The 22713-nt window shown below is 38.3% G+C and overlaps 1 protein-coding gene across 2 annotated transcripts; it reads left to right on the top strand.

Annotated features, from left to right (window-relative positions):
• The first annotated feature begins 278 nt into the window (after nucleotides 1-278).
• Nucleotides 279-13837, top strand: prrx1b (paired related homeobox 1b). 2 transcript variants are annotated; one of them, XM_085375862.1, is made up of 5 exons: nucleotides 279-921; nucleotides 6224-6399; nucleotides 10208-10389; nucleotides 12299-12333; nucleotides 13279-13398. In XM_085375862.1, the coding sequence occupies exons 1-5, from the start codon at nucleotides 675-677 to the stop codon at nucleotides 13332-13334; spliced, it is 696 nt and encodes a 231-aa protein (XP_085231988.1). In that variant the 5' UTR covers nucleotides 279-674; the 3' UTR covers nucleotides 13335-13398. The 2 variants fall into 2 exon arrangements, with proteins under 2 accessions (XP_085231988.1, XP_085231987.1); XM_085375861.1 differs by lacking the exon at nucleotides 12299-12333 and having other exon boundaries at nucleotides 13279-13837.
• The last annotated feature ends 8876 nt before the right edge of the window (nucleotides 13838-22713 follow it).

Genomic DNA, 22713 nt, shown 5'->3' with positions numbered 1-22713 from the left:
TTCTTATTAAGAGTGCGGTTGAAAATCGGCCCACTTTCGTAGTGCAGCAAGTCTCTCTTTCCAGCTGTGTGTGTGTGTGTGTGTGTGTGTGTGTGTGTGTGTGTGTGTGTGTGTGTGAGAGAGAGAGAGAGAGAGAGAGAGAGAGAGAGAGAGAGAGAGAGAGAGAGAGAGAGAGAGAGAAGCTAGCCTGAAGGTGAGGCGGTAACGTCCTGCCTCCGTGCCTCTAGCTGCAGCTGAGCCAGATTTGTGCGCACACAGAACTTTACGCATCTGGTCGTCATCAGCAGCAGCGGCCACTCTTCCTGCTCATATGTGGCTCAAACCGAGGAGGAAGAGAACGTCTTCTTCTTCTTCTTATATGATTTCTTGAAATTGAAAAAAAAACGCGACTGGACGAACACGGGTCGGTCATTTTCTTCTCTGACTCGTACTGCTGGATGTATTGGCTGTAAAAAGATTTAGTGGGGAAAGCAGGAACAAGTTCGTTTGAGAACTCCGTTGCTGATTTGGATGTGAACAGATCCACCCTCTGCTCGGAAGTCCCGAGTTTTTATCTGGCTGTGTTTTTCTAGAGGCGCTGCTAGTGCTTTCTGCATGCACGGATCTACTTGGCTCACTTGCGCTTCTCTTTCTTATTACCGCTCTCTTTTTTCCCGCTGGTTCCCACTTGCGTCATGACTTCTAGCTATGCACATGTAATGGACAGGCAAGCTACGATACCAAACCGCCTGGAGAGTCCAATCACGTCTAACCTGGACAACTTGCAAGCCAAAAAGAACTTCTCAGTCAGCCATCTGTTGGATCTGGAAGAGGCCGGGGAAATGGTCGGTACCCAGGCAGACGAGAGCGTCGGGGAGACGGGGAGAAATATGCTGGAATCTCCGGGGCTGACTAGCGGGAGCGACACGACCCAGCAGGAAAGTAAGTGAAATGCTGATGAAAAAATGTTTTAAAAGGATGGGACGAAGCTCAAAATAACACGTTTTTTTTCTTATTATTTGAAATAATCCTCAGCGAACTGTTTTAGCCCCTGTTGATATCCCAAGTTATCATTCATCATTTCTTGGAAACAAATCAAATCGCAGACAAAAGTAGTTCTCTTGACAGGCTGAAAACGAAACGTGTTTCTTTTCATGACTTGCTGGCGAGCGTCCGCGCGCAGACCGCACGAACGGAGCTCTGCGAAAAGCCGCGCGCATGGAAGGAATCTTCTAGTGAGTTTTGGCAATGCATCATCCCTGACGGTCTCCCCCTCAAAATGACCATTAATTTACCATTAACACTCTGATGTCAGTGAAGTATGATGCTGATGGTGGACATGGTCAGTGAAGTCTCCTTACAAGTCTAACTTCGGAGTAATAAATCTTTTCCCCACGACTGTTGACCTCAGCAGGGCGCTTTGTTTTGCCCTACATTTAAGAAGAAAACACCAATAATGAATTTTGAAAACAGACTGAGTCATGTAGACGTGCGCAGGTGTGACTTATGCTTTGTGAATATTTGCATAGCCCTATCACAATTTTTATTAGAAAACATTTTAAACAAGGCCTCATCCCCGCTGGGTGTGCAAAAATGAAGCCGATATCTTTGACACTACAGAGGCGGGATCTAATCCCTGGGCTGCCGTTGGAATTCCACTGTGAGAATCGAGGTTAACATTTCCAACTTTTCTTTTGGTATACGTCACTGCCGAAGCCGACAAGAACCTGGATAAATTCAGCGCAAACAAACAAATACAAATAGATAAATAAATAAAAAAAATGCCACTGCACGTCCTCTCCACCTCACCGCTGAGAGAGTAAATAAACGCTCCCTTCTCCCCCCTCCTCTTTTTCTGCTCAGAGGGCCATTTGGAGAAGTTGACACAAACGTTATAACCTTTAATGAGTGTTATTGTTATTTTTAAAGGCTAAAAAATCGTCTGTGAGAAATATGGAGGAGGAAGTGGCGGGGTCACGTCGTTAATCTACGGTTATTTTCAGCCTGTCAAACACTTTCAGAATATCGGAGCCTAGTCATTTGTCATAATTACCGCGCGTGTCCTCGTTCCGACAATTAAAGAATCAAATAACAGCATCTCATCAGCTCTTAATTTGTGGAAACGTGACTCTGACAAACCACAGAAGGAACGAATCGATCGGATTTAGAAAACAAATGTTTTAGAGTGATGAGTAAAAACTGTAGTGCTAGTTTTCCGGCTTTTATTGCATTAAACAAGAAATCAGACTTGAGCAAGTTTAACATTATGATCTGAATTATTACGCAAGTACATTATTATTATTATTATTATTATTATTATTATAGGCAACAACTGATTCAAACATTTGAAACATTTTTAGTCCACGTTTTAAAAAAAACTTTGCACAGATGTCCATTATTTGCTTGGGCGTCCGCAAAATTTAATAAAAATCCAAATAAAATAACAAAAAATTGCCAACTACACTTTTAGTTAGGAATCAGGTCCCCTCTAACGAATTTGTCTTGGCAGCAGGACTAATTGACTTTCACTGATCGCTGCTAATGAGATCAATCTATAGTCCCACGTGTTGACCACACTTGAAGCTGCCAGAAGGATGATGATGGTGCTGATGATGGCGCTGATGATGCCGATGGCTTTGATTTGCTGTTTTAAACATCACCCTGGAGGGTTAATTAAAAGCCGTGCGACACCAAACCGCTGCCCAGGCGCTGCACGATCTATTAAATGAATGAGTCTTTTCGGGAAGCTGAGTTTTTTAAAAAGCTATTTGTGCCTGCGTTCTCAATAAACCTCTACGTGACGGCATTTGGACCCATGAAGGTTTCCAAATATTTTATTCCACGAAGAAAACTCGCGTGGAATTGATAGTTTTTAAATACGCTTTAAAATTTAGAATTGTATACAAGTACTGTTAAAAATACCTGCGTGGATTCCGTTTTGTGTGGACTGTCCTCTGTCCTGTCATATTTTTTTTTATTTAAAATCTAAAAATGAAGTCCGATAGAATACTGTAAATAAATACCTTTTTTATACAGGCCTACAAACCTTTTGATTTTATTTTTTTTTATTGCTGAATCGCCCTAAAAGTGTTATTTAGCAGTCAAAATGTTTAATTTAAGTTATATAATAACATTTAATTCCTATATGTTTAAATGAAAGTTTAGACGCACATTTAGGTTCTGACAGATCTTATTTGCTGTCCACTTTTCTCCGGTTGTAAAGTCGGCGGGAAGGGCGTCACGATTTGCTCCTTAACTCTCAGCCTGGAGACGCGCAAACGCTGGTTTCTGGTGAGAAAGCTGTATGCGGTCGTTGGTTTGCCATGTGTGGCCTTTACAACTCCAGTTTACTGCAATTTGTTCTTTTCCATTTAATAAACAGAGTTTCAGCCCAAAACTGTGGACCGTGGTGTCTGCAGAGCTGCTGTAATCACTTCTAAGAAACTTTGGTGCTGTAGCTATGTTAAATATTTTTGAAAAAAGAAAGAAAGAAAATAGGCACACACATTTTCATGTAAATTAATGAGGTTATTTGTTTTTGTCTGTGGTACTGCAACATGTTCATTGTTCTTTGTGAGATTAAAACGTGAAAAAGCAAAAAACAGGCCTGGAGAAGTCATGAAACTACTTATACTTGCATAAACTACTCTCGTTGTGGATTCAGTCCTTCCTTCCAAGATTTACGTTTTATTTTCAATAGAAATGAAATGAAGATGTCATTAGTAAAATCTATTGGCTTAAACCTCATGGTGGCAGGATGCCCACAAAAGGTCACAAGGCCAGTCTGATTAACTGGATTATGAAGAAGAAGAGCAAAGGATGGGGGTAGTTGTAGTTTTAGGTTTAAGGTATTTTTAAGGCATTTAGCGCATAAAATAAAGGCAAAAAATATGAATACAATAGCTACTGCTTTTTATTACTTTCAAGCACTTAAGGAATAAAATATCACTTCATGGATTTGTTTTAGTTAATGAAGCATCTTTGCACTCTCCTCCTCAGTTTATGGGTTGGCCTCAAATGTGAAGTAGAACCAATTTAAAGGGCTCAAAGAAACCAAAATGAACATTGTCACTCCAACCCTTCAGCAACCCCACCCCACCTACACACACACACATCTATTTGTGACTCAAACTGTCTTACAGCCTGCAGTAGCAATTGTGTTTAAACGCTGTGTACTGCAACCATAAAAATCATAATTATTTGTACTTATAACTGTTCATGGTTTCAGCTTCTGAGTCTCGATCCAGAAATAAAGGTGAAGATTCAGTCAAACAAAACAAATGAGACATTTGGTTGCAGCAGTAAAACAAATAATCGGGTCAACAGCAGCACACGATCAAAATCTGAAGCAAGTAAAGTGAAAAATATGGACATAAAAAAATCATAAATTCACACAAGAATACATTTTTTTTTATTTACAACAAATTATTTTTCTGTCTTTGCTTTTTTCCTCTTGCTATTTTTAATGTATAGGCCTGTAAAAATCCTTTGTATGGAGCAGCAGAAGAAAACACTTTGTGGTCAGCTTGACTGAAATAAATTCATTAAGAGTTACAGACAGACATCACTTTTTATTTTAAGGGCTCCATTTTCGATTCCAGCAGGTGAACAAGTTTACATTTGGGGTTTTTTGCCAATCGACTGACAGCAACTCTTAGAAGAAATGTTGACAGCTAAACAAACAGGTTACTTGACGATCGAGTAATGTTTGACACACTGCCAGGAGTGTGTGCGAAAAATGAATTAATACAACAACAATATCCCGTGTTTGGCTGAAAGTTCATATTTCTACTAACAAACATGCTCCAGAAATCTTTTTTTAAAAAGTGCATAAAACTGTAAATGAGCATGAAAGTTGAAGTAGTTTCTATAGACTTAAATAAAGATTCCAAGAAGTGGAAATTTTCAAAAGTAAAACTTTTTCTTCAACAGCAGCCAGCTCCATCAGGTAACACATTACCCGATGGATGAATGTTGTGAATAACTTTTAATTTTTAATGTATTCCACAAAATTTCCAGAGCATGTGACTGAAAGCTCAGAGAAAAACTGGTCTGTAAAAAGTGCTGCAATAAAAGTTCTACTTAATGATTTTTACATTAAAAAAATACACACAGATGTTTCCAGAAACACGGCCAATATTTGCCATTCTGGTTCATTAGATAAAGTTTATGGATTTCGTGTAACCCCAAAATAAAGAATAACACATTTAAAAAGAACTACTATCCCAACAAAACGAATGTGCTGAATACAAAATCCCAATCAGAGACACAAAATCTGTAGCAGCAAAAACCCAAATGATTCTTTTTGTCTCAGTTGACTGAAATCTCTCAAAATGTTATTACTGCTAAGTAGCATGAAACACTTGAGTGTATTGAGCAACGTCCTACCTTTGCATATGTGTGTGCACATAACTACAGACTGTGTGTATGTGTGGATGTAATTAGGAACACTTTAGATCACAGCCTTATTTTTCTGTGTGAAAGTGTTAGTTTGTGGTCCTGTTGTGCAGCCACAATTCACCAACACTGATTTCACCCAGCGGGAACTATCAGACTGAGCACATGGAGCTCTTCCATAATGAATTACACATTCAGCTTTGCCAAAGTGATTCTGTTACTTTTGTTTTTGGCTTGTGTGCTAATTAGTTAGGTGAAGAGCCAAGTGACGTGTTTCTGCAGATCCAGAAATTATTTCACAGCTTTTTAAAAGAAATCGTACTTTCTATGAGGGTAAATATTCATACATAATATATAGTTTTATATATAAACATTGTTTGTTTACAAGAAAATAATGATAAGGATAAACCACAAAAGGTACTGTTAATAAGTCAAGTCTTCCTCTAGTAAAATGTAGAGCTATGATACGTTGTGTCGTTCTTTGCGTATTAAACTTATTAAATGACCTTCTGCTCTAACTGGGCAGAAACAAACCTCAACTTGTTGACCTCAATCATCAGTCTTTAAGTGGTAGTGTATCTATCTGGCTATCTATCGATCGATCGATCAGTTTTATTCATTTTAATTTGTGACTCAAACTGTCTTACAGTCTGCAGTAGCGGTTGTGTGTCAATGCAGACAATGCTTCCTGCTGTATTTATATAACAATATAACAGTTACAATTACACTTATAGTTAATTGCAATTATAACTGTAATTATATAGTCGTTTGATTTTTTTTGGGTAATGCTTGAGCAGAACGAAGCTGTTCCTCTGATTCATAAAGTTCCTTCTTCCTCTTTGTGCAGATGAACAGATGAACACAGAGGAGAAGAAGAAGAGGAAGCAGCGCAGGAACAGGACCACCTTCAACAGCAGCCAGCTCCAAGCTCTGGAGAGGGTGTTTGAGAGGACACACTACCCCGATGCTTTCGTCAGAGAAGATCTGGCTCGCCGGGTCAACCTCACCGAGGCTAGAGTGCAGGTACGAAAAATGTATTGCCACAGGAAGGTGGCTTCAATGCTACGTGGCAAAAAAGAAGAAAAGATGTTTTCCTGAGATGATAAACCTTCAGTAATAATTCCACATTCTGATACTTTTATTTCGACAAATACTGATTCCTTGACATTTGATTCTCCTGTTATTTGAACATTTGATTGAACTGTTGGCTAGATTCTAACTTAGGTAAAGAGAGAAACAACAAATGCACTTATGAGATTTGAAATTAGTGTTGTACCAGAATAAGTCAGATATAAAATAAATAACTTTCTGTTAATATACAGATATGAACTTATATGATACAAATCTTAAAATAGAACATATTAAATGAATATTTGACTAAGCTGAAAAGTTTTAATAGGAAACTGCAGTGCACGCGGTCACACAAACAGCACGACTCCTCACAGCGTCAAATCATCTGTTAGCTTTTAACTTAGTGTATTTGGTTATTAATCCTTCCTAATAGGCGAAAGTCATTAACAGCTTTAGATTTTGTGTTGAACTAAACTGATAAGAGCTGACAAATATCTCTTATCATGCCAGAGATAATTACTGATACTGTAAAGTCTGTTAGCAGTTTGCAAAAACTCCCCAGTGAACCGACCGTGATTAGAAAAGTGGATGTAATGATGTTTAATTTCCTCAGTTGTTTACAAAATGTGTAAAACACACAAGTGCTGCAACAAAAGGGCTGCTAAATACGATGCTGTCAGCGGGAGAATGAACTACTGACTTTGATATGAACGCCACAAAAACAGATACAAACTTGGATGTATAGTGTTCTGAAATGGGTCTCGTAAAATGAATGTTTCCAGTTGTTAGTAAAAGTTTTGAATTCATGAAGGATTTTTCATCCAGACACACACTTGCGTGCACCGAACATCTGATAGTCTGCATTTCTGTTCATGAAGCATGTGTTGTATTCCAGCGTGTCATATAAGTCTAACATACTGAATTAGAAATGATGTGTTTTATTATGTTGCGTTATAATTTTTTCGTTATATATTTCACCACAAAATAATTTGCATGAATGCAATAAGAGAAAAAGCGTTCAAAGATCAACTACAATTTGAATTATTGTCAATCAGTCCTTTGGTAATAGATTCTGTCCTACAGCAGCTTGACTGATATTATGATTTGCATATTTAAAAAATGGTACTGTGGTGTAGTGGTTAACAGGTAACCTCACAAGCAAGAAGGTTTTTGGTGTGAACTTTGTGGTCTGCTGGGGCCTTCCTGTGTAGACTATGAGTGTTCATTGATTGCTTCCCAAAGACCTTAAACATGCATGTTGAATATGATAAGATGGTTCTCATTTGGGCAAAGGTGTGAAAGTGAGAGCGGGTGGTTGACTGTCTACGATGGACTGGAGATGGGCAAGACGTATCCTATCGCTCACATTATGTCTCCTTCCTCTATGTCCCTTAGGTGGAAAAGTAGTAAAGAAAATGGATGGATTAAAAAAAACATAATTATAAATGTTTTTATTAATTACAAAACATGTAAATGTCATTGAGTTTATAGCTGTCACACAGGCGATCAACTTTAAGGTAATTAGCCGTACGTTCAGCAGCCCCAGTTCAGACAGCAGACTCTGAGATGACATTTATGTAAATGCAAACGTCACACTCAGCTCATTCTTTGTCCTCACAGCTTTATGACCAGTGTTTGTTGGTTTTCTCTTTGTTGTACTGGATAATCTGCCACTCTTCACTTATAAACAAGAAAACATTTTTTCTTAAATGCACTTAGGTTTGCCCTAGAAACACGTGACTTATGACTAATAATTAAACACGTGCATTTCTTGCAGGTATTGATATATACAGTGTCTATAAACAAATCAGTGCTATCTTTATACAAAACAATGAAAGTATTTATTCTGTGGCCAGAGTGAGAGGGAAAGAGGAAATAGTGATCTGGGAGTGAGACAAGCAGCACATCTGTGATTAATGTGTAGCAGAGAGCAATGCAGAAATGCTTTGATAAAAGACTTTGGGTAATTCCTGAGGCAGTGCGTCAGCAAGCCCCTCTGAGTGCATACAACTTATAATAATGAACTCAGTTTCAGAGTAAGGAAAAACATCAGCATCCTCCACCTCAGTCATCGTCTACTTAATGAGATGGTTCTGCTGGTGGGGGGTGATAAGGACGGAAAGAGGTGAACTACAGATGAAGCATGGACACACGAGCGAGAGCGTGTGGACGCATGGTCATTTTAGACATTAGACTAGATATTTGGATTGGAGACAAGAGTTTAGGTGGTCTTTATGGATCTGCTCCTTTATGGGTAAAGATTTTACTACAATTTAATAGACATGAAGCATTTCTTTTATACTGTGTTTGTCTTTTAATTGACATTAATTGCTGTTTGTGTACAGAATGTAGAAAATGAGCTTTCTTGTGTTTAAAAGGTGTTGAAGAGTGAGACACAACTATTTAAAAAAAATCCATAATGATAGATCGATATTTAAAAATATCTGAAAATATCTGTTACACTGACCAATCGTAGCTTCAAGGGATTTCTATAGATCTTCAGACAAAATCAAAACGTTGATTATCCCTGTAAATAATAGTGGAGTGTAATATGGTCCATGGAGTGCATGTATGAAGCACTTGTTAGGCCATTCAAAAAGCAAAGTTACTGATTTGCCATTATATCCTGATCTGGGTATGAGAACACATGTCTGAGGATGACTTTCTTTATTTTAGAGCTTTTACCAACAGCTCAGAATTTTCTCTCACAAGTGAAACTGTGAGTGTGAGACACCATATAAAACCTCTTTTTCTTACTGATGTCATACGACTTAATTCAGTGCTGACTGAGAAATTTTAGCATATTTGACTGCAAACTGTTGTAGGATACCACAAAAAACACCCCATCTTACTTCGGACACAGTGAGCACGAGAAACATTTAGAGCTTCTATTTCACTGCATGGTTAGAGATAAAATGCGGTTTGTTGAGCAGGCCACAAAGTTGGTGATTACATGGAGAATTATGAAATTCTATGAATGTGCCCAGACTATAAAGATAGAGGTTTCTGACACATTACCAGCTTTCAAGGTCAAAACTTAAAGTATATTAAAAAAAAACTTCTTGCTTAATTGACCAACATTTTGGTCAATACAAAAAAAAAAAAAGACCAATGAGTCTGGAAAGACTCACCATAGTTCCTCATACTTCACAGTGCTGTGCCCGAGCTATAAATATTAATAGTCTGGAAAAAACTGAAATTTTGGCATTTTGGACATCACCATGTTGTTTTATTGTAGTCAGAGTTTACTTTATATGTGGACGAGAAAGTGGAGCTAAAAGTATATTAGGGAAGGCTTTCTTTAAAGCCTGATATCTAATCAGTGTCAGAAATATTTAAGCAGGACCACTGGCATACTGGTTGGTATGTGTGTATTTAGCTAATGAAATCATAATAACCCGTTGAATAAATCTATTAACTATGGTTGAAATTTTGCTGTGAGAAGTTGAAGCTTTTTCAATGAGAAAAAAGCTTGAATACAACTCTTTCAGCTGTATTCAATTGAGTTTAGCTTTATTTATATAACACCAAATCTCAAAACCAATGCAAAGGAAGAATTCTCTTCTCATTGGTTCTTTAACAGGAAGAGACTGCAGTATGACTCTTCAGCAATGGCTTCATATCTAGTGGCTACATCTTATTTTTGATATACATATATGTATGTTATGTTTGGATTAAAGGAGCAGTGCTTTCATAGTCATGAAGATTAAAAAGCGATGACTAAAAGACAAACAATGTGCTCTGTCCTTTGACTTTGCAGGTGTGGTTTCAGAACAGGAGAGCTAAGTTCCGCAGGAATGAGAGAGCTATGCTGGCCAGCAAAAATGCCTCGCTCCTCAAATCTTACTCAGGAGATGTGACGGCAGTGGAGCAGCCAATTGTGCCTCGCCCTGCACCTCGCCCCAACGACTACCTATCTTGGGGGAGTGCTGCGCCCTACAGGTATAGTCCCCTCGAACATCACTTAATAATCTTGCAGCCACATTCTGTGCACAAAGCCTACTTTGAATACAAATGGAATTCATTTTCTCAGTTTAGAGAAGGACTTCCATTTATTAGCAATTTCCCAAGAAATCTTTCCTTTTTCCCAGAAAAAGGGAAGAAAGAAAGGAAGGTGGGGAAAGTATAAAAAGCCAGAAGAAATAACCACTAACACGAGCAGTAACATCACCGTAACACAGATGCTGCGTTCTGTTATTGTTTAATTTCCTCCTCTCCTACCTGCACATACTTTTCATTGTTCCGCTAAAAGTTTTCATCTCCTGTGATCCTGAACTCAAGCAGACTTATACCTCAGACAGTTCACACACACACACACACACACACACACACACACACACACACACACACACACACACACACACACACACTGTCCATTCAAACTATATTTCTACACCAACAGCGATGCCTTGTGCATTTCGAATAGTAAAACAATGTTATTTTTCTTTTTGTCTAATTGTCCATGCAGACAAACCAAGGCTCACTGCTGCAGCATATTCTGTGTATCCAAAGCCGCATGCATCTAATGCCTCCATGCCGCAGAGCTTTAATAGAAAACAGTTAAACGTCCCATGTCCTCTTGTGCAGCCTTAAACAAAATGATGAACATCTGCACCAAGTTTCAATTAATTCAGTCTGATTGCTTTTGGGTAAGCTTGCTGACAGACAGAACAACAAACAGACAGATAAATAAACAGCAAATAAAACAACTCTCTGCTTTTCAAATGTGACATGCTCATCTATTACAATGAACATGCACACTTTAATATGACCAAATCACACATACACGAGGTCTCAGAAGCTGATTAATCACTAAAATTAATTTCTAATTAAAAGGACTGAATCACCCAGTGCATTTGTTTGAAACTGAGCTTTAGGTTATTACAAATCCTTAGCAAATGTGAACCAACGTGGAACAATCTAGAGATAAAGGAAAAGTTTAGTCTTTAATAATAAAAGCAGACTAAACTACTGATGAGTTTAATCTTCTTTTTAAAGGATTTGTTAAAAAATAAAAATAAAGTAATGGCAGATTAAAAATATATACAAGTATTAAAAAAAAATCACCATTAACCCAAATTTAATCTTCATAAACACATAAATATTTACCTGCATTTTACTTCCAAATTTACTTCTTGAAAGTCATTTCCTTTTTATAAAAAAAAGTCTCTTCAGCTTAAACTATTAGAAGTCTATACATCCCTAAATGTCTGGCCTGTCCATTTATTTCTCGTTGATGAACAATCAGGCGGAAAAAATTTCCACTTCATTTCTATAGCACTGAATATGAAATAATATCGCACAATAATCTAAAGCCAGATTGTGTTGACAGTGCCGTCCTGACTGTCTCTGAACGATTACACTGTAAACCCAAATGTTCAAATTCATTCGTGTAAACCTTCTTTAAAAACAAACAAAAAAAAAAACGTTTTTTGAAATAACAAATTGTATATTCAAAAAATATTATACTCAAACATTTTATATATTGTTCTAGGTATGTGTAGACTAATGTTTTGTAAGTGTCTTACTGGCACCTCTCAAAAGTGGAAAATCTTGCAAGAAATGAATGTAGTGAATGTAAATGTCTCGACTGCAGCGTTTAATTTGTGATGGTATAAACTGGTTTAAAACTAGATGTTCCTGACTAAAGTAAAGGACTCTGCTTTTGTAGAGAAGAAAACCTTAAACCAGAGACTATGACAATAAAGAAATCTCAAGTGAAAATATTGGAGTTATATATATACTTAAAAATACTTAAGTAGCCAAGTACTACATCTTGCATGTAATGAAAATATTTAAATGATGAAAAAAAATGTTATTCACAATGACAACTTGATCTATTTGTTTTCAGGAGAAACGACTGGCAAGCATGTATGCCTAAAATAGGTACATGTAGTCTTTCCATTTTAATAACTGTAGTGAAAGTTGAGTGAATGTGACCTTTAAATGCTGTAATACTGAGTTAAAGATCGACCTCTGTTCCTACATTTTCATTCTGCCTTTTAAACTCTCTACATCTTTGCCTTCTACCCTTCATATGCAACTTTAATCTGTTGCACACATCTAACTTTAAGCTAATTGTGGTGAATCAAAACACCATTTTCCTCTCCCTGTCCCTCATCTAACCCCTCTGTCAGCACTTGAGGGCTGGGGATAGATCCTGTGACCCTCCTGAAGAGGTGATAATGTGAAAACAAACCATATTAAATCCACTACTGACCCCCATGACCCCTCTGTGCTACACTACACGAGATAATGAACATCGCACAGAATGACAGCGCTCTCCTGGGCAACATTTTTGTGACTCTGGTTACATTGGTCATGATTTACAGTAATTCTCAGTTCTGAAACTGAGTATAAAATGTCAAACCCTACAGCTGCAGCCAGGGAAATCTTTGTAGCAATAATGCTTTGTAGTGCCAAGAGTTCACTGTGCATTATCCCTAAGCTGGTATCCAATGGTGGCAGCGTGAGTGCCGCAGAAAATATTGCCCACAGAGAGTCTCTTTCTCTTTCTCTCATATATATATATATATATATATATATATATATATATGGGTCATTATCTTTCTGCTTATCTTTCTGATTTCTGCTGATTAGGTTTCACATACTGCTATTAACAGACAATATAACCACCAGCTTGGTGCCTAGACAACAAACATGCAAAAACACCGGTCATGTTCCTGTAGGGATTTTAGCTTTCAGAGTAGTTGATGTCACATTTAGTTTCAAAGGTTTTTTTGTTTCTTTACATATTTACATAGCTGCAGGTGATACTGTAATCCACAGATGATGTAACTTTTCACCTATTCTTCCTCCTTCCTCTCTCAGTGCCATGGCTACCTACCCACCCACCTGCTCCAACACCAATACATCCCAGGGAATGAACATGGCCAACAGCATTGCCAATCTGCGACTCAAAGCCAAGGAGTACAGCTTGAACCAGGTGCCCACAGTCAACTGAAACACTGAGAGGCTAGGGGATCCCAGGGGAAGGGAAGGAGCCCTCTCTACTACAAGACCCCCCAGACCCAGAGAAGGACATTGTCTCTGGGATGAACATTATTCCACATACTCTGGATCAAGAAGTATTCTTTTCTTTCTGGAGCAGCCATGATGGTATACTACTATCAATGTACCAATGTGCAAAAGTGCAAAAGCGTGTGATGGCAGGATTTTCCCCAAGCCAAGTTTTCTTTTTCTCCTCAGCATCACTGAATTCTTGTTCACACAAAAAGACATCTAGACTGGATGCTGTAGCCAAATATCTGCACAGTTTTGCATTTGTGATTGTGACTTAAATGGAGGGTTAGTTCCAGTCAGAGAACTTGCTTAAATGGAGACTCATATGGACTACATGGAATCCCACTTTTTCTATGGTGTTGGATAAAATTACACACCATAATTGGGATCATCTACTTTCTTTCTTTTTATGTCTTCAACAAAATGACAATGACTTCCTCTGACATTTATACAATTTAAATTTTTTTTCACATTTCTTTCCATTTTATACCACTGACAAACAAACATTTTCAACACATTTTGAATTTCATGTAATAGTCCAATATAAAGGAGAGGCTAATGTATTTCTGAATCCAAAATCAGTAGATAATTTCATATGATATCCTTTATTTGTAACAGAATAAAAACTTGTATATGAATAAACATGCGTTTCAAGCAATAAAATTGCAGTTTCAACACATATCAGAAGGGAGAAAACAGTTGTTTTCCAATATTTTCCAGGTTTCCAACACTTTCTTTAAACAGTTCCTGAGTCTTTACGCTTGCAGATTATTATAACAAAAATATACTGCCTACGATCAGTCAGCCTTGAATTATGCTTCAAGAATTATAAGGAATAAGTGTGTTTATAGATGAGACCATTTGGAAAGCAAACTGATCACGAACCTCATGCAAACCCCATAAAAAGAGAGATTTACAACCAGAGAACAGATGCTCCTTCAGAGAAACCCCAAGGTCCTCCTGCTTTGTGTGGGGGATAGGCTTGGGGGAGGGGTGTTTTCCTGATTACCACAACCTGAAATTTCCATCTTAAAAATAGGATATTTATGAGCGGCGAAATCTTGTCCTTGCTATGGAGGCCCTCGGGTCTTGTTTAACTGTATGACTCTTAAACAAGGTGTTTCTTCTCCCTGCCCCTCATAACCTTCACTGTCAACAAACATAAGTTGATACTGGTCTTTGAATGGTGTTCCCAGACTGTAAAAGCCAGGTTGAATGAAACCGTAGCTGATGAGGAAGTGTTTTAATTTGGTGGACTTAAAAAAAATTGGCATGCGTGCCATCGTATGAAACGAACGAACGAATTGTCATTTGCATAAGTTTACACTTTGCCTAAACCTTTACGTTAGTGGTGTCAGCAACATTACATATGTGTTGAACGGTGTTTGCAACATCTCCTTCATTCTTATTGTTATGCACGAATCTGTAGAAAACTCAGTGGGATGCAGGCCTTAAACTGTTTATAAGAATGAAAATCTTCATTTACACACAGTAATTTGGGTAGTTTTTCATAATTCAAGTATCTTCAATGCAAGCCGGCACTGTCAAACAGTTACAGAGCAGAGCAAATGTTAGTCATAAGGAGAGAAACGGTTCACTGATGAGATTTTAGGGTTTTTCCTGACTTGTATGTCACTTTTAAGGAGGGGTTTTTCTTTTTCCTTTTCACCCATTTCATTTCTTGCTCTGGGTTGTTTTCCTGATCACTGATCCCTGACTTTGGGATGTCCAGTGTCAGACCCCTGTCACCCTCTCCCCTGCCAGGCGCCCAGGCTCACCTTTCACAGCCAGGGCCTGGCTGCCCCGAAGTAATTCCAGATGTGGAGATCTTTTTGACCTCCCAACCCACCCCCACCTCAGCTTCCCTTCTTCATCCTCCTCCCCCAGTTTCGCCTCCAGGCCCTGGACTGCAACTCCATCAGGGCTGACAGCGTCCCCTCAGACATCGTCTCTACTTGAATGAGCACATGACATACAAGGCAGCTCCCCCATTACCACCGCTCCTCCTCCACCCGTCACCCTCACCCACCCACCCACCCACCCCCCCCATCTTAGCAGCACATCTGGAGCTCATTACAGAGGAGACAGTAAGAGCGAGGGAGGGGTGAGGAGTCTGCATGCAGAGTGTGTATGTGCAAGAGAGCGGGAAAGAGAGCGTTACTTAACTCGGCTCCTTTGAAACATCCATCTTTTTTCTTCCTTTGTTCCTTTCTCCTTTTGCTTTTTTCTCCTTGACTTTTGCATTTCACCTTCTTTTCTTTGCTTCCTGCCCCTCACTCTCTGCCTGGAGTAAGCTTTGTTCTGCCATCAGTGCCACATGATCACAAATACTTTATTAATGAGTGGTTTTGGAAAAGAGCTCAACACAAAAAATAGAAAATCTCCAAGCAGTCTGAGTGAAATACTGCACAGCTGTTAACAGTGTGTGGTTTGGGTGAACAACCAAAAGAATGTCCTGAGATGTGGAGTTTCCACGCAAGTCAAGTTGACTGAGAGGTTGCACTATTTGTGTGATTAAGTCACTATTATTACACACTTTTCATAAACACAGATGCAAGCTCGACTACACCCTCTGTTGGATTGGAAAGGAAACATAATTAACTTCAAGCTGCCATCCCAAGGCTAACATTGGTGAGCATATGAACTGTTCTTGCATTGCCAACGAGTGGTTGTTTTCCTTTTCTTTACAATCTGTCTGCTTTTTCCCCATAAAAACGATGCTTGCTTTTACTGATTAACACGTGTTATTTGTGAAGCCTGTGCTTCCACCAGAAGGCATTTAACCTGAAGAGGTAGCCCTCACTTTTGCACATTTGACCATCATTTGTATTATGTGCAATAACTTCAGGATGGAGTTGATGGAATGTTCTTCAAAATTTTACTCAAGTACCTTATTCAAATTGTACTTTCTGTTACTACATGCCGGAAAATTGACAGCTTTGCTTTTATGCTCAGCTCTCTCTTAAACACAACAGAGCTTTGAGTTTTCAGTATAGGTTTCTGCATCTCTCTGTAGTCTTATCCATCTCAGAGTTTTCATGCGAGTGCAGTCACCGAGCATAATACGAGATGCTGTTTTGTTTGGGGTGGGGTTTTTTACATTCAAGAAGAATTTCAGCCGAGTGAAACTGTCTGGACTAATGGTAGTTCTCAATCTTTCTCTCTAGGTGGAGAAAAAGAGAACATGAGTAAAACCTTTGGCTTGTTTGATCTGACGACGAGTAAACAAGTCAAAGGTTTTTGTAGCTCATCTAAACCTTTTTATGTCTGGAGGGCAAACTGAGTCAGCATGCCTGAAACATTTCCAATAATTCCTGTTTGCTCATGAAAACTGTGCACACACAGGAGCATAAGTCATAGCCGATACAAAGGGTGGTGGATGTTACTTTGTTTTAGTTAAGATTGTTGTCCTTATCTTCTGGTATCTGGCACATCTAATCATTTGCTCAGGCATCTTGCACTGTCTTATTTCCTTGTAGTGATCACAGATTTGAACTTGGGGATTGCAGTGTTATTGTTACATACAGGGGTGATGGTCAATGCTCCAAAAATAAGAGTTAACCTTTAAATCCAAAACTCCAAATGAAAGGCTTTCTGCACAGATCCTGGGTTTTCCCATGCTGCAGTTAACATAGTAACAAAGATAGTTTTTGTCTCCTCCTGGATCTAACTTAATTATGGTGTGATAAATGCTTCTGGCTCAACTTAAATAGCTGTTTGGACTATTTTGGTCCTGGATGAATTAGCATTTTAATTCTCTAAGCCCTTCTGAGGTCCAGCAGGGAAACAACCAAAACAACAATTATGGTGAGTGACGTGACGTGAGCTCTGAGACGCCATCGTTGTATAATCATCGGCAGAGCTCATATTCCCTTATGGCACATGAACTATTTAAAGGAGTTTGTCAATTACTTACAGGAAGTTCAGCCTCTCGCAGCTGAACAAATGTATGACCTGGGAAATATGACAGAAGTCTCAAGAGCACAAACATTTACTGAGCACAGGGAATATTACATTATTCATCGAACAGGCCTCGTAACACATTTGTGTTTTTACTTCTCGCTGCCTTTAAAACCGTCTTTCACGATAGAAGTAAAGCAGCTAAGCACTTTAAAAGACGACGTTATCAGATTATATCAGATTGTAAGATTACAAGCAGAAAGAGGGAGTGGGCTGTGTATCTCATGTGCATGTCTGCGCGTGTGTGTATATGTGTATCCATATGTGTAAATGCACCAGTATGATTGCATTTTCAGATCACTTTGCATGACGGCATAAAAAAGTTGTGGTTCAATGCAAAAAAAAACCCCTTGAAATTCTAATATATAAAAATTTCACGATTGGGTTTTTTTTAGTACTTTTACTTAAAAGTAAAGCTGCCATAGTTGCACCTAAACAGGAACTCAGATTATTAAATGTCTCACTCCCTCTGCTGGACACTGAGAGAATGCACAGCTGCGACACAGCCAGGAAAAACAGTAATCTCAGCTGCTCCATAAGTAATAAGTGTTCGTGCTGATATAAACACATAAATCAAAACATTAAATGAAATCTAAAATCCGAACCACCTATAACTCAAAATAAAAAATAGGTTAATTTCTTAAAATAAATATGGTGCATTTTGTGTATTCTCAACAAGGTTTTTTAAAAAATGCAACGCAAAATCAAGGATAATGAAACTAGAACATTTTAAATGTTTGTACAGTTGTTCAACCATCAAATTTAATCGCAGAAACTGATTTAAAGTAAAGCTAATTTAATTTTTCTTAATGGTCTTCAGAAATTCAAATCTAGCTTGAATCAGACATAGATCTCCACAAGAAATCAGAAAATTCAAGTGAAAAAACTAAAACTAAAAAACATGAAAAATGAGCACAAATTTGGAAGCATTCCAGTATAGTGCAATCAATACACTTTTTGTCTTTTGGGCTGATTTAGCTGGGCTAAAACTAAGAAAGCTGTGAGGAGACGTGCACCCCGTTCTGTGATTCTTCCCATCACACCCAATCCATGTTCCTCTGTGTTCCTGACTGAAATAGAGAACAGTAAACCTCCTCAGCTATCTGTAGCAGTTTTCTTTAATGGGCCTCGTGGTGGCCAGTTAGAGATGATTTGAAGAAACATGATCCTGGAGCTGGATCACATCAACTAAATGTTGGCACATCATATGGGTCTGGGCACGCATGAGGATGTAGGAGTAAGCGATAGAGAAATGTCTGTTTTTGGAGAGTGTTTGTGTATGTAGGTGTGCGTGTATGTGTGCGTGTGTGTGTGCAAATCAAAGTATAAAGAGAGCTGCAATTTAAGCACAAGTCTTTAGATCTGTGCCTGAACTTTAGGCAAGGTTTCTTTTTCTCATTTGAAGGCAGGTTTAGTTTTCTGTAACAGTTTGGCTCAGCTGGAGCCTGTGTGTGTATGTAGGTGTGTAAGTGCAATCAGCACTATATAAATGGAAGTGAGCTCCAAAATGAATATCATTGTCACATCTCATGCCAGAGCAAATTCTCCATCCAAAACGAACAATTTGGAGCCTACGCCTGCCATGGAAAATCTGCCTTCAATTTTCCCAGTGGTGGCGGTGTGCGCAGTCGCCCCTCAGACTCTTTTTTTCCACTTTCACACACATACATTGACTTCACAAACCAAAGACCAGGCTTTCTTTTCCCTCACACACACAATGACTTGGAGATCCAGTTGGCCTGCAGCAAGTGGACCCCACAGTTTATTTTTTTTTCAATTATCCATTTAGCGTAAGTGGCACTCGGCTGATGGGCAGCACGCCGAGAGGAAATGTTTGTATTGTCCTTATTTAACAATGGTGTTTAAACTAATACCTGATTAGCAAGAGTGAATCACCTTTGGGAAATAGATTTTTAACACTGCTCTGTTTCTTTTCTTTTACTTATAGTAATGACCCATCAGAATTTCTTCAAAACAATGTATACACTTTTTCTCTTCCTGACATACTATGTGTGTCTATGTGTGCTGGCCTGTCTTGGATCCAATTGTCACCACTTAATCCAGAATTATTGGGAGAGACCACATTAATGCCTTGATGCAACGTCTTCTGAAGCCCTGTTTGATTATGAAGGCTACGCAATCCCCCCATTTAACAGCACAAGAGGGCTCGAGAAGGGCTCAAAATGATGTGAATCATATGCCATGGCCTACACAATCACAAGATGAACTCCATTTGGAGACTGTGGGTTAACATGTTAGACAGCACCATCGTTAAAACAATAATTGGAAGAATGGTTTCCGTTCCACGAGTAGAAGTTGTTGTTTTTTTTAAAAGGACTGAAATCGTTCATGAGCAATTTTTGAATTTCACTGAGTTCAAGTATTTATCATTAAGTAGAGATTTTCTTTTTTAGTTTGGAAAATAGTGTTTTAACTTAAAGGCAATTAAACGATGAGTTTATGTAACTCAAATAGTGTTTGCGAAGAATGTTGGAGTCACTCCAGTGAAACGCCAAATACAGGCAGATATATGGACTCTCTACTTGAACTTTTTTTTTTTTTGAGCGACTGAGCAGCTATGTAACATGTGTTTGTAATAAGGGAGCCACCTGTGGGCCGGCAGAGATGAGGTGGTGATGAATATCAGTGCCAGGCTGGGACAAGCAGCATATTTCCTTCAGCAGTAAAGCTTTTGATCACTCCATCAGCTCTGGGCGCAGGAATGAGCTAATATTAACAGTCAGCTGAAATGTCCTAACGTGAGTAGGAGCGTCACACGCAATTATGACTAATTCAAACAAACAGAGCAGGAAACTGCAGAAAGGTCCAAATATTCTCTACAAAAGAGCAAGCAGACGTAAACGTAACGTCACTCATCAACACATCTACACACCCATTTACCTCACACAGCATTTGAGTTTCCCTTAAATAAACCTCATAAGTAGCTTTAAATAAAAAAAAGACTAATTTGCAGATTACATTCATATATCTTGTAGTTGTCTGTTGACCTCATGGATGTAATCACCGAGACCATGTAAAACAGGCATTCCACAAGGACTAGTCATGTTTATTGTTTAAGGTATCCAAGTATTTGTCACATACATGGTTCAGATCATCAAACAAATTTTGACAAAGATACAAAAGAATGAAAACTGCAGTTTTAAACCTAATGACTGGTTGTGATGGCCAAACCCATGGCCACACTCTAAAGTCAGTAACTTTTGTATTTTCATTCATTTGAACATAGTAATACATTTTAGTTGCCAATAACTTCATTGATTGGTTTGGATACATTTGTTCTATTTGTAAGCGCGCACATTTAGTTTACTTATGTATTCATACTTCTTCATTTCTTTGCTTTCTGACTAACTTTTGTCTTTTTATTTCTTACCTGCCATCATCCCTGGGAGTTGCTGGACAAAAGATGGTAGCCAGGGTTTGAAACCATTAAATACAAAGGAAGATAATTGGACCACACCACCACTTCCTGCTGAAGGGGGGATGTGTGTTTTCTTTACTTTAAAAACAAAGTATTTGTATTTAATTAAATATTTGAGTTTAGGGTTTAATGGGGTTTTTGAGTTTCTTCTTTAGTGTTTAGTTTATTAACAAACTAGATTGTACTGCATTGTTTGTGATTTATGATTGTGTTTGTTTGTTACCCCTCATGTGTCACAATGGTCTGATCAGCCATTATATATACCCTAGTATGTCATTTCATGTTTAGGTCAATTATGTATGTTTGGGCAGTCATTTGGTTTGTTAAGTTTGCAGTCGTTGCCTGAGTTCAGTTTTGTTTCTTTGACCTCTTTTATGAGCTCAACATTTATTAGTCTTGTAAATATAATTTTTGGGGGTTAAATAAATGGAAACTATATTTTTCTAATAATTCCTGGGACTCCTCCTGTTTTTCAACTCGGTCCATCACACTGGTTGTGCCTCCGGTTATTGCTGCTTGACAGCAAGTACTGCAATCAAGGATTCGTGATAGCTGGCAATGAGTCTTTAAGATCGCTGTCGAGGAATTTTTGGCCACCCTTCCTTGCCGAATTGTTTTAATTCAGTCACACTGGAGTTTTTGGGCATGAATGGCCTACTTAAGGTCATGCCAAGGCATCTCACTCTGATTTAAATCCAGATTTTTATTCATTTATTTTATTAATACATTTAGCCATTCAGAGGTAGACTTTTTGGTGTGATTCAGATCATTATCCATCTACATAACCCATCTCCGTTTGCACATCAGACCACAAACTGATGGTCAGAAATTCTCCTTCAAGAATTTCTAGTAGAGAGCAGAATTTAACCATTCTTAGCCACCAGCACGTTTGATTGTTGGTAGGATTTTCTTATCATGAAAAGCTGTGTTTGTGTTCCACCTTCCACCAGGTGGAACAGGACACAAACCAAAAATCTCAACTTTTGTCTTGTCAGTCGACAGAATATTTTCCCAAAAGTCTGTGTCATGATCTAGATACTTTTTGGCAAATGTGAGGCAAGTCTGTGTTCGTTTTGGTTAATAGTGGTTTAACGTTTAACATTATGCAATCCATGGATGCTGTTTTTGCCCATTCCCTTTGTTGTTGTTGAAACCTGAACCTTAACTGAGGCTGTTCTGGGTATTTTGGTGTGACCCCCTGGATGAGTTGTTTATGCCCTCTTTTTTTACTTTGATAGGCCGGCCACTAGTGGGAAAGTTCACCACTGTTACAAGTTTTCTCAATTAGTGGATATTGGCTCTCACTGTGGTTTTTTGGGGAATCAAGAAATATATTTTTTAGCCTTTCTAGATGCCAATGAATTTGTTTCTCACCTCTTCTCTGTTTTCTTTAGATCGCGGGATAATGTGTTGCTTTTTGAGATCTTTTAGTCTACTTCAGGTTCCTGGTTGTGTTTGAATGATTTCTTGATCAGCAAACAGGCCTGAGTGTGGCTAGTGAAACTAAACTCAGCTTTTCAGAAAGTTTTGTTAATTACAGTTAATTCATGATTTAGATTTGGATACCTTTACTCCCTTAATAAATAAAATCATTTAAAAGTTGCATGTTGTGTTAACGTCTAATATTAAAATTTGTTTGATAATCTTAAACATGTGTGGTAAAAAATTATAAATCAAGAAAAGCATGAAATTCACAGCACTGTATATAATTGAAATTTGGGTACTGCATAGAAATTTGATGAAATGTACAGTGATGAGACCATTTATTTCTGGCAGTTCTGCTGTGACCAAACCACGCTTTAGCTACGCTACTGTCATAGTTTTTGTAACAGCTGCATTCAGTA

This window comes from Diplotaxodon limnothrissa, linkage group LG17 (assembly GCF_057381915.1).
Source record: "Diplotaxodon limnothrissa isolate DT_005_m linkage group LG17, D_limnothrissa_male_GT1.1, whole genome shotgun sequence".
In the NCBI taxonomy this organism is placed as follows: Eukaryota; Metazoa; Chordata; class Actinopteri; order Cichliformes; family Cichlidae; genus Diplotaxodon; species Diplotaxodon limnothrissa.
This window is presented reverse-complemented; position numbering and strand designations above follow the sequence as displayed.

Coding starts and splice junctions, on each gene's coding strand:
- prrx1b (XM_085375861.1), top strand. CDS start 675: ATGACTTCTAGCTATGCACATGTAATGGACAGGCAAGCTACGATACCA. Junction 922..6,223: donor CGACACGACCCAGCAGGAAA/GTAAGTGAAATG, acceptor CTCTTTGTGCAG/ATGAACAGATGAACACAGAG. Junction 6,400..10,207: donor TCACCGAGGCTAGAGTGCAG/GTACGAAAAATG, acceptor TTGACTTTGCAG/GTGTGGTTTCAGAACAGGAG.